Genomic DNA, 17,377 nt, shown 5'->3' with positions numbered 1-17,377 from the left:
GATTCCAGATAAGTAATCCCATATAAATATTTTGACGATGTAGCATGTCACGTTGGCACTTGATTAATATCTAACAATAAAAAACTAACGATGTTACCTTTATTATTTACAATTTAAAAACATATTCCTTTTAATAATCAAAACATAAACACATTACCATTTTGAGGAATTTTATGAATAGATGTTACCTTTTTATGTATTTAACACTTAATTTTACTTGCAAAGTATTTTTTTTGTGCTCTGTACGAAGTATAATTTGTATACGAAGTTCTGCACAAATTTTGGTAATTGGAATTTGTACTTGTTAAATGAAAGACAATAACTAATGAAATAGATACTCGTATAAAACAAACATTCCGTAAAAAAAGTCAAAGGGTAAAATAGGAATATAATTTATTTGGATTTTGAATTAAAATGAAAATGACATGTGGCTTATTTAAACAGTTAAGCTAATTATTAGATCTATTTAGTAGATAATCCTATCATTTTTGCTTACATGTTCCCCACAAAATTCTTACTGAATACACTGTAGATGCAATTACGATAATCTTCATGTTCAAAGTAGATGAATCAACATCATCTGCGACTTTATCAATGACATACGTATTGCTATATGTATATGATTTTCTCATAAAACTAATTAAAATATTTTGTTATTGGAATAATTACATTTAGGGTTTTTCTATTATGTGCCCACTAGGCACATGATAAAAATTAATTAATCTTTTTGAGTTTCTTTATATAAAACGTATTTAATTAATGCTATTTTATCTTTGCTTGATTTAAGCCTTATTTAAACTAATTAACTTATCAATATTCTAGTTTTCTTTTCTTCATTCATTAATCAATATTATAGGCTTTTTTATTCATCTCATTCTCACATTAACAATAGCTACACCCAAATTTTTTTTCTAAATATGCTCTCTCATTTGTTAAATAGTTATGTAAACTTAGATCTTTTTAACTAATTGATTTTTACATACTGAACTTTCACAAATTTCTCCTACTTAAATTTTTTTTCCCAAGTTTATTATTTTCTTTTTTCTGCAAACCCATATGAACGATCAATTTGTTTTTCATTTCACATCTTTATTTGTAAAAATCCTTTATTTAATTTAAAATATTTTCCAATAGAAGATATTGCTCAAGTCACCATGAAGATTCTGAATATACCAAACAAGTTTTAATACATCATTTGTGGGCCAATGTTTTTTAGTGAAAGAGACGCCTTTTTCTTCCTATCAAAATTTTGTAAAAAATAGTGATTTTTAAGTTAGAAAAAAGGTTTATCAATAAAAATGGGGAGAACAAAAAATGAATGGCGCAAGGAAACAATTAAGATCTTTTTCATCATCGTAAATCAAGATTTGAATTCAATTCTCTCTTTGAAACTTAAATTTTGTTTATTTGGAATTGCATTATTACTTTTTATTCTATCAACTGTAACCATTGAATGTGAATATCTTATTATATTTAGCAGGGGAAAAAAATACTATCATTGGCCTAGTTTTATTTCAATTTCAACGTTTTATTTTACTTTTTATGAACATATTTTAAAAAAAAATATTGGGTGTAGCTATCGTTAATGTGAGAATTGGATGAAGAAAAAAACCTATAATATTGATAATATAATTAGTTTAAATAAGGGTAAAAATTCTTATCGCTTTTTGATAGGCTGATTGCACATATGCCAACGCATCCATCATTATTTATTTCAATGGGTAAAAGCTGAAAAGGTTGGATTTATAAGAATTTTTGATTTTTCATTTTTACTTTGATGATAACGTCCAAAAATAAAAAGCACACCGCGCATCGGCAAGTAAACCAAGAATCTTGATGATTCTTGATAAGTCTCTGACAAAGAATAGGGGAGTTATGGATGTGTTTCGGTGCCGGCTGCCAACTAGGCATTCGGGGTTCGACATTTTTGCTACATACCCATGCTCTAAATGATTTCAATAAACCAAAATAACTATATTGTTCTTGTGATAATTTTGTCATTACAGTCTATCGTGTGTAATCATTTTTAACACATTATAGGAGTAATAATATACCTGTTGAAGCATATATAACTTTATGTCTCTCCTCTCACGTAATAGTAACAATTGTTATTTAATCACATGGGTATATAAATATTTGACTTGTAAACAGAAATTCATAGGCTGCCTGTTTATTCGAGTAGGTATTATTTTCTCATAATAATAATAACATTACTAATTTATGGTAAAAGAAATTAAAAAATACAAAGAGAGTAGAAATGTTTGGTGATGATAGCAGAGATAGAAATACCCTGATTAAGTTGTATCATTTGAGTTAAAATAAATAACTCGAACAAGAAAACCGCCTTTTGTTTAATAGATAAGAGAGTGTTGGTATTTCATCTTAACCCAACTTGTTTTAGCCTACACTAAATTGTGTCTTGACCCAATCAATTTCAATCCCTCAATCAATCTGCTTGCCTTGTAGTGTGCATTATGGTGAATTACTAACTTAGGAACTAACAATTAGCATTTGCCATTTAAAAAATAACTATACTGAAAGGATAGTCCTATAACTAAAAGTCAATGCCATTGGTACAGATCATCTCAAATAAAGAGTTGTACAAACAAAATTATTTTGGGGTCCAACAAAGACAAAAATAACTTTGACTCACTCATTAGAATCAATTATCAGTTGCCACATCCCATCAAAGTAAAAGGCATTTGCGAAAGAAAGCAAAAGCTAAGAAGTTCATTGGATAAGTAAAGTCAGATCTCTTTTTCCGAATCAATTTATGTTAGAACCACATTAGTGTGACCGTCACCGATTATATATCATTCTTGATATGATAATTGACAATAATTAAAATCTATATGTCTAGTAAATACATAATGGACGTATTTACTCTTAAAGACATATTATAGGGTTTCTCATTAGATGATTGAACTATGAGGACTAATGTTACACACATTAAATACCAGAAGGGTTAAATGTGTAAATGCTCTCATTAAAAATAGAGTGTTATTAATGATAAACCCATACGGAGCTCTAGCTCCATACTCGATGCAGAAGTAGAAAACGAAGTCATCTTCGTACAGGTAAAGCTATAACGGAGCTCGGCCTCCGCTCAACATAATTACCCCGGAGCTCTAAAGGTAACGAACACCCGGCTTCGAGGAGATATACAAGAAAGATCGAATAATAGATCTTTCCTATAATTAATCCATTGAACATATATCGAAGCTCCGATATACTCGGACACAATTAGGTAAAAAGATTACCACAAATCTACTCAAGAAAGGAAACAAGATATTCACAAAGGATGAAGAGATTTACCCTAATTCTTTTACCCTCCTCTCCAAGTTATCTACCCTCTATATAAATAGAGGAGGAGCCTCACAGCATATTCGTTCACACACATCATACGCATAGTACGAATATAAAACCCTCACACCTAGTTTACTCGACCTCCGAGAAAACCCTAAAATAAACCCTAAGTCGAACAAATCGACTTAGATATAAAACCATCCGTCGTAAGGCGGCCTCTCGGACCCTCTGCCCGTAAGGGAATCGCCGATAAACACCAATAACCCTACTCACACCTCCTATAACGCCCCAAACTCTTTTAGACACCATGTAATATAATATTGCACAAGTTGGAAAAATTTGAGTACTTAGAAAAATAAAGCAAATTTTCGTCGAAAATCAAAATGTTATAATTCAAGATATGACAAATTAAATGTTGTTATAATGGTATAATAACACTAATTTACGAGTTCCAGAACTCGAGAAGTTCAAACGAAGACTCGGTAAAAGTGAAGTCGAGGACAACGGATGGAGGATGGTATGGCGGATGATCCGCCTTCTCCTGCGGATGCTCTGGAGGATGATATGCAGCATCCGCAGATTCCTGCAGTCCAACCAATTTAGACAACATTTCTTGACAACATTTTTTTATGACCAATAATGACATATCTCATACTTAAACACCCAAACAAGTTATAAATACACAATCTAACATTTCAACAATGACCATTCCTGAAAAACACAATTCGTCACCATGATGGGTCGTCTTACCCATTTTACCAACGTAAAGTTTAGCACTTTGACACTAAACTTACAATACCAAAGTTGAGTGTAAGTTTAACAAAACCCCAAAATTTTAAAGATTAAGAACCCTAAATTTCAATAACAAATAAAACTAGGATTATGAAATCAATACCTCAAGAATGAGAGATAAAGAATTAGGTTTTTCAAATTGAAATTCTTCCCCTTTTTCTTCCTTATCGGTCACCACCACCTCCAAGAAAGCCCCAAATTTCAATTTCTTTTACAAAATGGAGATGGTTATTCTTATTGTTCTAAGATCAAAATTCTTTAATTTGAGTTTCTATTGCATTGATTTGAAGAATTGAAGGTTCAAAAAGGAGTATAGATGTAGTGGAGGAAAAGAGTTTGTGAATAAGAAAGAAGTGGACTTGTGGCTGGCTTATCTCCCTGATAGCCATGTCCCAAATCAATTTAGTGGATAAAACACCCGCTAGCCACTAAAGCTCCAACTAAATTAATCCCTTAACTCAAAATAAGATACTAGGAAATTAATTTAGTGTCAAAACTACAAAAAGGGTTAATTTTCTATTACCTTAAAATACTGGGTTGTTACAAATCTCCCCCACTTAGAATCGATCACGTCCCCGTGATCCATGCCATGTGCAAAGACGGATAGTACACCAGCATGTCATGTTCGGTTTCCCAAGTATACTCAGAGTTCTTATGATGCTTCCATTGTACCTTGAAAGTTTGTACCGTCTTATTGTTTATCTTTCTCAATTCTTCTTCAACAATAGCAACCGGTTCTTCAAGGTAAGTTAACTTCTTGTCTAGTTCAATTTCATTCAATGGAACACACGTTGCATCATCGACAAGACATTTTCGGAGTTGTGATACATGAAAAGTGTTATGAATACGAGATAACTCTTCAGGTAACTCCAATTGGTAAGCCACTTTGCCAACTCGCGCTAAAATTCGAAACGGGCCAATGAACCGTGGACTCAACTTTCCACTTTTGCGAAATCATAGCAAACCCTTCCATGGAGATACCTTTAACATAACCCGATCACCAATCATAAACTCAATGGGTATTCTTCTGATATCGGCATACGACCTTTGTCTATCTTGAGCCGCTTTAAGTCTCTCACGAATCTCGTCTATCTTTTGCGTAGTTTCAAGAATGACATCGGTTCCTCCTAATTCCCGTTGACCCACTTCTCCCCAACAAATGGGAGTTCGACATCTTCTACCATAAAGCATTTCGTACGGTGGCATCTTAATGCTAGAATGGTAGCTATTATTGTACGAGAATTCCGCCAAAGGTAAGTATGCATCCCATGGTCCCCCAAAATCAATTATACAAGCATGTAACATATCTTCTAATGTTTGGATGGTTCTTTCGCTTTGACCATCCGTTTGCGGGTGGTATGCAGTACTAAAATGTAACTTAGTACCCATATCTTCATGAAATTTCCTCCAAAAATGGGAGGTAAATCGAGTATCCCTATCCGAAACAATAGAGACGGGGATGCCATGTTGAGCTACAACTTTTTTCACATATATATCAGCTAGAACTTCGGAAGATAACTCACGGATGGGCAGAAACAGGGCACTTTTCGTTAATCGATCTACAATTACCCAAATGGGTGTCTTGGGAAGTTTGGTAATAAAGTCCATGGTCAAATGCTCCCATTTCCATTGGGGTATATCAAGTGGTTGAAGCTTCCCGTATGGCTTTTGATGCTCCGCCTTAACTTGTAAACAAGTCAAACACTTTTCCACATACTTGACAATGTCACGTTTCATGCCCGGCCACCTATAATCGACCTTCAAATCTTGATACATTTTTGTTGCACCGGGATGGATAGAGTACTTGGACTTATGTGCTTCATCAAGAATAATTTCTTTTAACATGCAGGAGAATGGAATCCATATTCTCCCATAACGAACCATGAGACCACGAGAGTCCTTAGAGAGATGTTGCAATTGTCCTTTAATTTTCTCTTGTTTGGGGTCACGTTTTAAGGCTTCTTCTTGAGCTTCCCTTATTCGTTCAAAGAAGTCGTTTGAAAGCATTACCCAAAGAGATGAAACACGGATTGTAAAATGAGAGCTTTTTCTACTCAAGGCGTCGGCCACCACATTTGCCTTCCCAGGATGATACAAAATGTCACAATCATAATCTTTCAATAAGTCTAACCACCCCCGTTGACTATTATTAAGATCACGTTGTTCAAAGAAATATTTAAGACTTTTATGATCCGAATAAATTGGAGAACTTAACGCCATACAAGTAATGACGCCAAATATTCAATGCAAAAATGACCGCCGCAAGCTCTAAATCGTGGATGGGATAAGACTTCTCATGAGTTTTTAATTGTCTTGATGCATAAGCGATAACTCGCCCCTTTTGCATGAGGACACAACCAAGACCATTGAACGAGGCATCACAATACACCGAGAAATCGTCAACTCCATCCGGCAAGGTAAGAATAGGTGCTTGACTCAACTTTTCTTTTAGTGATTGAAACGCACCTTCTTGTTCACTTTTTCAATCAAACTTTTCGTTCTTTCGAGTCAATTTTGTAAGAGGCGAAGCCAACTCAGAAAAATCTTGAATGAATTGACGGTAAAACCCGCCAAACAAAGAAAGCTACGAATTTCAGTCGGGGACTTAGGAGATTCCTAATTCATGATGGCACTTATTTTCGACGGATCGACTTTAATTCCATCTTGATTAATAACATGACCGAGAAATTGCACTTCCCGCAACCAAAATTCACATTTCGAAATTTTAGCATATAACTTCTCTCGGCGCAGGGTTTCAAGGACTTCACGGAGATGTTTCTCGTGATCGGATGGACACTTCGAATAGATCAAAATGTCGTCAATAAAAACGATGATGGATTTATCAAGAAAAGGACGACATACACGATTCATAAGATCCATAAAGGCCGCCGGAGCATTTCTCAACCCAAAAGGCATGACCAAGAATTCATAATGACCATATCGTGTCCTAAATGCGGTTTTTGGGATATCTTCTTCACAAATTTTATATTTATGGTATCCCGATTAAAGATCTATCTTTGAAAAATAAGAAGCTCCTTGAAGTTGATCAAAAAGATCATCAATACGAGGTAAAGGATACTTGTTCTTGATAGTAACTTTATTGAGCTCACGGTAATCAATGCACATTCGTAAACTACCATCCTTTTTCTTAACAAACCAAATGGGAGCACCCCATGGTGAACTACTTGGGTGAATAGAACCCTTATCTAGTAGTTCTTGGAGTTGATCCATCATTTCTCGCATTTCGGTTGGAACGAGACGATATAGAGACTTGGCAATAGGTGTAGCACCCGAAACGAGATCAATTTTAAAATCAATTTGTCTACCGGGAGGAAGACCCAGTAGATCATCGGGGAAAACATCTACAAACTCGTTCACAATAGGAATTTCGAACATCGATTTAGATTCCTTATTGGAATCAACAACATGAGCTAGAAAAGCTTTGCACCCTCGAGAGATAAGTCGACGGGCTCGAGCAAAGGTGCATAAGGGCAATGAGTCTTGATTTCTTTCACCGTAAATGACCATATCCCTACCATTAGGAGCTTTGAGGTGAACACTTTTATCGGTACAACAAATATTTGCCTTATGTTGGCCAAGCCAATCCATACCCAAAATCACATCAAATTCTCCAAAACCCATCGGGATAAGATTAGCTTTGAAAATTTCGAAATTGATGGTTAAACTACAACCTAGATACACATTTTTAATCATGTAGGTTTGATTACCCGCTACCTCCACCAACAAAGGGAGTTCAAGAATAGACAACTGTAAAGGGATGCATTTAGTAAATCGAGTAGCAACAAACGAACGATTTGCTCCGGAATCAAATAAAATCGTAGCGGGTGTGTCATGAACTAGAAAGGTACCTGACACGACATCGGTGGATTCTTTAGCTTGAGCTACCGAGATTTGGAACGATCTTCCCCTCGGATTCCCTATTTGTTTTGCCAACTTTCTTTCATTAGCCTTTCTTGCTTCGACTTGCCTTTCTTCCTCCGTCAACAAAGGGCAAGCACTCTTCATGTGTCCTTCGTTGAAGCATTTGAAACACACGGTAGGCTTGCTTGGAGAGAACTTACAATCTCGGCTAATGTGACCCGGTTGGCCACAATTGAAACATCCTTTCTTAGATGGTAATAAACAAACTCCGGAATGATGTTTCCCACAATTATTGCAAGTGGGAATGTTTTTCCTATTCGAACCACCCCCCAAACTACCACTAGACCGGAACTTCTTGTTTGGAGAGTTACTTTGTTCCGTCTTTCTCTTAGAGGTCTCATCATCCGGCATGCCTTGCTCAACCTCATGCCACCTAGCCACATCAACCAATTGTGTAAACGATTCAATTTGAAGTAACGTAATCTTCTCTCGAATGTTTTTGCGAAGTTTGCGATAAAAATGCTCCTTTAACAACCGATCATCTTTCAAATATTCCGGACAAAATTGAGCTTTGTCCAGAAATTGTACCCGAAACTCATTAATATTCAAAGTACCTTGCGAGTCATTCATAAACTCGCTCCTAAGCCTAGTCACATCGGCTTCTGATCGAAACTCTTTAAAGAAGGCCACTTTGAAATCAACCCATTCTATACCCATCGTTGCATCCTCACCTTTCTTAACAATCTCTCCATCCCACCATAGCTTAGCCCTATCACACAACAAGCTTGACCCATACAAGGTCTTATCTTTCGGTGGAGTCTTTGTGATGCGAAAGGCTCCCTCAACCTCGTTTACCCACCTAGTGCACGCAATCGGGTCAGGATCCCCATTGTATTTGGGCGGGTTAGCAATGGGGAAGCTCTTAAGATCATAAGGCTTCTCATTCTTAGGCTTCGGACGTTCCTCAGCGTCTTGATTTTCCGGTACCTTTTCTTTTGGGAATCGTTTGTCAAATTCTTCTTGTACCGCGGAGGCAACTTCTTCCCTTATCTTGATGGCGATAGTATCACTCATTGACTTTTTAACGATAAATGGAGAGAAATTCTCCAAAGCCTTCCCGATTTGCTCACTAATGTAATCATGACTTATTTCCTCAATCGACACACTTTTGTTCTTGCCATGACTCGATCCGTCTTCATCTTGAGATGAAGCCATACTACACAATTCGAGAAGCTTATCAATAACACACTTCATTCACTAATTAGTCTCTAATACCCCCAAACATTCATGTCCGATCATTTCCGTATCTAGTATGTTCAATTTAAAACATAATGGCTTATGACCTATAATAGGCCGGCTGTATTATAATCATAAACCATTTCATTTTAAATCAATCTTACTAAGTACTTCAACTCTCAAACACGAACAATCTAAACCTAAAGTCGAGGTCAATTTCCTATGGCTTAAGTCTAAGTATCTTAGCTATAAGATCAAATACATAAATCTCTTGAACCATGGCTCTGATACCAAGTTATAACGCCCCAAACTCTTTTAATTAGACACCATGTAATATAATATTGCACAAGTTGGAAAAATTTGAGTACTTAGAAAAATAATGCAAATTTTCGTCGAAAATCAAAATGTTATAATTCAAGATATGACAAGTTAAATGTTCTTATAAAGGTATAATAAGACTAATTTACGAGTTCCAGAACTCGAGAAGTTCAAATGAAGGCTCGGTAAAAGTCAAGTCGAGGACAGCGGATGGAGGATGGTATGGCGGATGATCTGCCTTCTCCTGCGGATGCTCTGGAGGATGATATGCAGTATCCGCAGATTCTTGTAGTCCCACCAATTTAGAAAACCTTTCTTGACAACATTTTTTTATGACCAAAATGACATATCTCATACTTAAACACCCAAACAAGTTATAAATACACAATCGAACATTTCAACAATGACCATTCCTCAAAAACACAATTCTTTACCATGACGGGTCGTCTTACCCATTTTACCAACGTAAAGTTTAGCACTTTGACACTAAACTTACAATACGAAAGTTGAGTTTACGTTTAATAAAATACATAACAAGACCATACCCTATACTTCATCATTTCATTTACAAAAAATACGAGTTTTTAGGGTACTTGGGAGCCCATGGACCAAAAGAAATATCTAATCATCAAATACTTCCAATCCACACAACATAGATCTTACCCAAAAGCTTCTTCAAAACACTTCTATTTAGCCGCTTCTTTACCTCGGCTACTACCTTCTCCTATAAGAAAAATTAAACAACTAAACATTAAGCAAAACGCTTAGTGAATGCATATACATATAATCATAATCAAGTTATCATAGCATTGTGCATCAAGCACCACATATAGTCTATCAAAGATGGCCATTTCATTCATATCAATCACAAACATAGAATTCATCACAAATCTTTTTCAACATGGCCATGGACAATTTGGCTAGTAGAATTTACCCACCTACTAGCTCTTTCAAACAATTTGACTAGTAGGAATTTTCCCACCTAGTTCTCACCATCAATCAAACAAATGGGTCATAGGAATTTACCCACCTATGACCTCTATTATCAAGAACATGATTATATGCATATAAACTCACCTCAAACTTGGCTATTAGATACTATGGCTAAAGGCTCAATTTGATGATCTTCACCACCTATACACAATACAATAATATAAATCTATGAGTTCTATGAACTCACTCTTTCACAAACATTTACTTGCATTCAACATGCTTCTAGCATTATGGAGTTTGGCTACTCAACTTTTTCAAAAATCCAAAATCTCATAAAAACACTTTATATCATAATTACTAGCCAAACACCACAAAATATGGGGTTCTTACTATGGGGGTTTTTCATTATCAACACTCTCTTTAAATCAAACTATCCATTTCTCAATCAACATTACTAGGGCTTTACTTGAAAAATCTCATATAACAAAACCCCCAAATTTTAAAGATTAAGAACCCTAAATTTCAATAACAAATAAAACTAGGGTTATGAAATCAATACCTCAAGAATGAGAGACAAAGAATTAGGTTTTTCAAATTGAAATTCTTCCCCTTTATCTTCCTTATTGGTTACCACCACCTCCAAGAAAGCCCCAAATTTTAATTTCTTTTACAAAATGGAGATGGTTATTGTTATTGTTCTAAGATCAAAATGATTTAATTTGATTTTCTGTTGCATGGATTTGAAGAATTGAAGATTCAAGAAGGAGTAGAGATGTAGTGGAGGAAAAGAGTTTGTGAATAAGAAAGAAGTGGACTTGTGGCTGGCTTATCTCCCTGATAGCCACGTCCCAAATCAATTTAGTGGATAAAACACCCGCTAGCCACTAAAGCTCCAACTAAATTAATCCCTTAACTCAAAACAAGATACTAGGAAATTAATTTAATGCCAAAACTATAAAAACGGTTAATTTTCTATTACCTTAAAATACTGGGGTGTTACACCTCCGGTTGAGCCATAGTGCGATTATTTGTTCAAACAAATTGGTGCCATCCGTGGGACTGCACAAATAAATATTAAGTGTCAATTAATGTTAGGTCTAGTTTTGCTGAAAACTGGATCTCTCCAGTTGCATCTGGATAGTATGAAGAATTGTCCGAAATATTTGAAGTCCAATTGCAATATACAGTTTATGCAACTGACGACTTCCTCCAGTTGAGATCTGAAGACTGTATCTGAAGACCTTCCAGTTGAAGTCGAAGACAAGAAGTGGAAGAAAGAGAATGGCAATGGTAGCGAAGCCCAGTTGACATTCTACCAGATTAATCAACTGGAGATCCTCTAGTGTAAATGCCTTTACAAAGCCTTACATTGATTACGAGGAAGACCTTTTACACTACATCCTTTTACCGGATAATATTCTTCTTTGTGGATAAAAGTGCAAAGATGTAGAGTGGTTGAATAAAGTAACCTTTTGTCTTATTTTATTTAGCACACACACAAAGAATTATTTACTAATACTTTTGTGTGTTGTCAACGATATTTGTACGTCGAAGTTGAGATCCCAATGCTCAACCTTCGACTATAAATAGAGGTCTTTGCATAAGCATTTTCACAACTTTGCAAACACATACATTCTGCAATATTGTTGGTGAACTTGTGCAATATTCTCTTAATCGCAAAAAGGAATATTTCACAACTTTAAGTGTTTCGATTGTTAAGAGAATTTCCAAGTATAGATTAATTGTATTTCATAGGTTGTTAGGATATTTCTATTCGTGTATTATCTTGGTTCCACAACAACCTTGTATTTTATTTAACATTAATAAATAAAGTACACTTGAAAAATTACATATTGTCTCACCAATTTACTTTACTTGTACTTTACATTATTGCATCGTAATTACTTATTTGACTTGTCACCTTAATAAGTATACCTCTAGTTAACCTAGTACACTGTTCACTCTAAATTGGTCACGTCCAGATTAAGTGAAAGTGTTGCAAAGTACACTCACCATTGACATAGAGGTGTCTTCAGCACTCATCTATTCGTAGTTGGGACTTACAAGTTGTATCAGAGCAGGCAGGTTGAATTGTATCAATTCTATAACCTAGGTCTTCTAAGATGTCTGCTGAAGATGAGAATGGTTCTGGTCCCCAAAATGAAACTAATCCGAATATTAATGTTACAACTCCTTTAAATATCAACCCTCCTCCTTCTCCTCCTCCTACACCTGGAGCCAGCCACGCCCATGTACATTACTCTAACCCTCCTGTTCCCGAATTCGATGGGAGTAGTGAAACTTTTGGTACATGGAAGGCCAGGATGCTTTTGCATTTTGGTGGGATAGAGAGGTATATGTTGAAAATCCTCAAGGATGCACCATATATACCCATGTCCAGTGGTGTTAGTCATCTTCTAGACCCAACTGGGAGAAGAGGTATCAGGGAAAAGTCAGAAGAACATTGGTCTGACGAGGATCGCAGACTGGTTGACCTTGATACCAGACTGAAAAACATGATCCTTGCTGCTGTCCCTGATGAACTAATCCAACACTTGTGTTGTTTCCCAGTGCCAAATCCATGTGGGATGAATTAGTTCTCAAGTTTGAAGGAGGAAATGACACCATTGCCACCGGAAAGGTTGCATTAAACAAGAAGTATGAATCCTTCTTTGCTCTTCCCAATGAAAGTTTAACTTGTACTTACACCAGATTTACTAGCCTAATTAATCAACTTAGAGGCTTGGGAGTGGAGAAGGATAAGGATATTCTTCTTGAGAAGTTTTATGATATTTTGCCATCCAAATGGGCACACATGGTTCTTGTCTTAAGACAAGGTAAGACCTTGCACAGCCATACTCTTGCTTTAAACCTTGAACAACCATACTCTTGCTTTAAACCATGTCTTAAGACATGGTTCTTCTCTCTATGGAGCCTTCAGATTCACTGAAGATAACAATGCTGCAAGGTTATTGGCTGAGCAAGATGCTTTAAACCATGCTCAGAGTTCCAAGGTCGCCAGCTTAAATGGGCAACCTTGTGCTGCTTTAATGTCTGCTGAGAATGTCCAGTCACATTCTATGAAGGAGATGTTAAACAACTTACTGAACTCTGGCCTTACCACTGATCTCAGTGATGGTTGTGAGGAAACTGACGATGATGATCTGGTCGCCATGATTGCTAAAACCTTTAACAGGTTTAAGCATAAATTTAATCGATTAATGGGTCCAATAATGCTTCCAGTTCCAAATCTCTGGATAAGGCCAATCTTTCCTGCTATAAGTGTGGTAAGAAAGGTCATTTCATGAAGGAATGCAGATCTAGTCAGATGAACAACCAAACTTGTCCCTCTGTCCCAAACTTTGTTAAATCTGATGACTACAAGGCCAAATATAAGAAGCTTAAGGCCCAGATTGCCCTCAAGTCTCTTGAACAGGAAAAAGTGAAAGAAAAGAACAAGTGCATGATGGCTCAAACTGAAGGGAAATGGGAACTCTCTGATGACTCATCTGATGATGATGAAGAGATTAGAGATGTGTGTTTTATGGCATTAGAAAATCAACAACCAGTGGTGAAAGATGATGTTGTTTCTGGAAGATGGGTGGACATCATTTTAAATAAGGTAAGGGATTATGATGATGAGTTGGATACAAAATTGAAACTGGACATTGCTGAATCATTAAATGATGATTTATTATTTGTTGAAACAATGAGAACTGATTGTGAAAGATATCTTGAAACTGTTTTAACTGAGCTAAATAACATGAAAAATCAATTTAATGATTTACAAAGTGTCCAGTTGGCTCTCAAGGAATCAGATTTAAAAAATGAGGCATTGGAAAGAGATAACCAAAAATTAAAATATGATCTTGAAAAAGAACACATGGTTATCAAATCTTAGGTACAAGCATCTGGTAAAAATTATGATGCATTTTCTAAAACCATTGATGCTCAAGAAACTGCCTGGAAATCTGGCGATCTCCAAATGGCAACTGTTTTACCTTCGATTCACCAGATGCCTGAATCTGTTAGAATTGAGACTCCATATGACTCCTCTAACATTGCCAATTCTGAATCTGTTGAGACCACCCCTGTTGAGGCCAAAACTGGAGCCAAAAAGGCTAAAGCTACAGTTAAAAATGAAGCTGGTGATGTTCCTTTGCCTCAAAAGTCCAAGGAGCCCAAGACTCCCAAGACAAAAAATTCCGCAGAACCCAAGTCCAAGGTTCAGCAGCCTGATGAAAATAACTATTTGTTAAAACTAGAGAGTCAACTCCAAAATTTATCAAGGCAGGTACAAAGTTGTACTGCCCGAATTAAAAATCTGGAAGGAGCATCGACTTCTTCAGTTGAAAAACAAATTGTTAAAACTCCTCCTGTGAAATCAAAACAAAAACAATCTACTCAAAAAGGAGCAAAATCTAGAAAGAAAAAGGAGGATGTTGTTGTTCCCCTCAAACCAGTCGCTTTTACTCCTGTAGCTGGAATAAATCTTCTAGTTTCAGCCTCCAGTTCTACCCCGAGTCAATCTACTGAGACTTCTCAGGAGAAGTCTGGTGGACCCATCAAGAAAAGATGGGTTCACAAAAAGAACTAATTATTACTTGGGTGTACAGGGCGATCGACAAAAGAATATCTGGTATCTGGACAACGCTGCTGGATGGACAATGACCGGATGTAAGCCCCTGCTGGAAGAGTTCACTGTCCAAGATGGACCGACAGTGACGCTTGGTAATGATGGAAGTGGGAAAACTAAAGGATATGGCTTATTGACAATGGACAGGCCCAGTTCACAAAAGTTGCATTTGTTAATGGTTTGAAATATAACCTGATAAGTGTCAGTCAACTTTGTGATGATGGATATAAGCTTCTGTTTGACATTGCTCAAGGTACAATATTTAACAAGGATTGGAAGGTGGTGATGATTGCACCAAGAAAAGTGAATGTGTACATCATGGACATGGAACCAGCCCCAAAAGAGCATTGTTTCTATGCCAAGGCTGATGAGGACACAAACTGGTTATGACATAAAAGGTTATCCCACCTAAATGTCAAAAATATCAATAAGTTGTCAAGAAAGCAACTGGTTGATGGGATACCTTTAATTTCTTTTAAAAAGGAAAGGCCATGTCCAGTGTGTGAGATGGGCAAGAAGAAAAGAGCCTGTTTCAAGACCAGGCAAAACTTGAGTATCACTGAACCTCTTTACATGTTACATATGGATCTCCTTGGTAAGAGATACACTTTAGTTGTGGTCGATGTATACACCATATACTATTGGGTGGTATTCATCAAATAGAAAAGTGATGCACCTAGTGAAATCATCTCTCTCATCAAAAGAATTGAGCTCAAGTATACCAAGAAAGTTTGTCAGTTCCGAAGTGATAATGGTACAGAATTTATTAATAAAGAATTGGAATCATTTTGCAATGACACTGGCATTTCTCAAAACTTCTCTTCAGCTCGTTCTCCAGAGCAAAATGGTGTGGTTGAAAGAAAGAATCGCACATTAATTGAAGCTGCAAGAAGTATGTTATCTGAATCAGGTCTTCCAACCTGTTTTTAGGCTGAAGCTGTGGCAACTGCTTGCCATACCCAGAATCGGTCAGTATATGTCAAGAGACATAGGAAGACTCCCTATGAAGCCCTCAGGAATCGTAAACCAAATATTTGATATTTTCATGTATTTGGTTGTGCAGTTTATATTCTTAACGATTCCAGTCAGTTGGGAAAGTTTGATGCAAAAGCTGACGAAGGTGTCTTTGTGGGTTATTCAGATGTATGCAATAAAAGACCAAGCCTTGATTTATCTCCAGTTGTCCCAGTTGATTTTGGTGTATCTAGTCAAGTTCATCAATCAGTTTCTACACCAAAAGATGTTTCTAGTCACCAAGACTTGGAACCAGTTACACAAAAGAAAAGCTCCAGTGACACTTCATTCTATCCCTCCATCAGTATTAATTTACCACATAAACTGGTGATTGGATCAGATGTATGTACCACGACTACATCAGAACCAGTTCAAACCTCTCCGGTTCTTCAAGATATACCTTTGTTTGAAGATAATCATGTTAACACTCCAGTTGACACTGATGATGAAGTTGAAGTAGTTTGGGCTGATCCTTCCCCAGTTGCTACAACTGTTGAAGATCATCAGGTGACTTGCACTGATGTTGTGCTATATCAACCTAGTCAATACACTAAATGGACTTCTGCTCATCCAAATGAGCAAATTATTGGAAATCCAGATAGTGGGGTTCAGACTATAAGAGCCACAAGTGAACAATGCTTGAACGTCACCTTCTTATTGTTTATTGAACCGAAGAAGATTGACGAGGCAATGGTAGATCCAAGCTGGGTTGAGGCTATGCAAGAAGAGCTCAACCAGTTCGAAAGAAACAATGTTTGGGAGCTTGTTCCTTGTCCTCCAGGGTTAAAGAAAGAACCCATTGGTACGAGGTGGGTCTATCGAAACAAGATAGATGAAGATGGCAACGTTGTTAGAAACAAAGCTAGATTGGTTGTCAAGCAGAGGGTGTTGATTTTGATGAAACTTTTGCTCCAGTTGCAAGACTTGAAGCCATTAGAATATTCTTGGCTTATGCTGCTCATTTGCAATTTAAAGTCTTCCAGATGGATGTCAAAAGTGCGTTCCCGAATGGAACATTGGAAGAAGAAGTGTATGTTAAGCAAACACCAGGTTTTCTTAATGAGAAGCATCCTCACTGGGTATACAGACTGAACAAAGCTTTCTATAGTCTTCGTCAAGCCCCAAGAGCCTGGTATGACACTTTAACTAAACATCTTCTTAAAAATGGTTTTGAAAGAGGAGCAATAGATAATACCTTGTTTATCTTGAAAGAAAAAGGTAATATTTTGCTGGTACAAATTTATGTTGATGATATTATAT

The 17,377-nt window shown here is 36.5% G+C and overlaps 1 protein-coding gene across 1 annotated transcript; it reads right to left on the bottom strand.

Annotated features, from left to right (window-relative positions):
* Positions 1-7,101: 7,101 nt before the first annotated feature.
* LOC122609051 lies at positions 7,102-9,195 on the bottom strand. The gene has a single exon (XM_043782113.1). It carries the CDS (start codon positions 9,193-9,195, stop codon positions 7,102-7,104), a length of 2,094 nt encoding a protein of 697 aa, XP_043638048.1.
* Positions 9,196-17,377: the final 8,182 nt, after the last annotated feature.

Source organism: Erigeron canadensis, chromosome 7 (assembly GCF_010389155.1).
Source record: "Erigeron canadensis isolate Cc75 chromosome 7, C_canadensis_v1, whole genome shotgun sequence".
Taxonomy (NCBI): Eukaryota; Viridiplantae; Streptophyta; class Magnoliopsida; order Asterales; family Asteraceae; genus Erigeron; species Erigeron canadensis.
The sequence above is the reverse complement of the archived record's forward strand: the minus strand, read 5'-3'. Positions and strand labels throughout refer to the sequence as shown.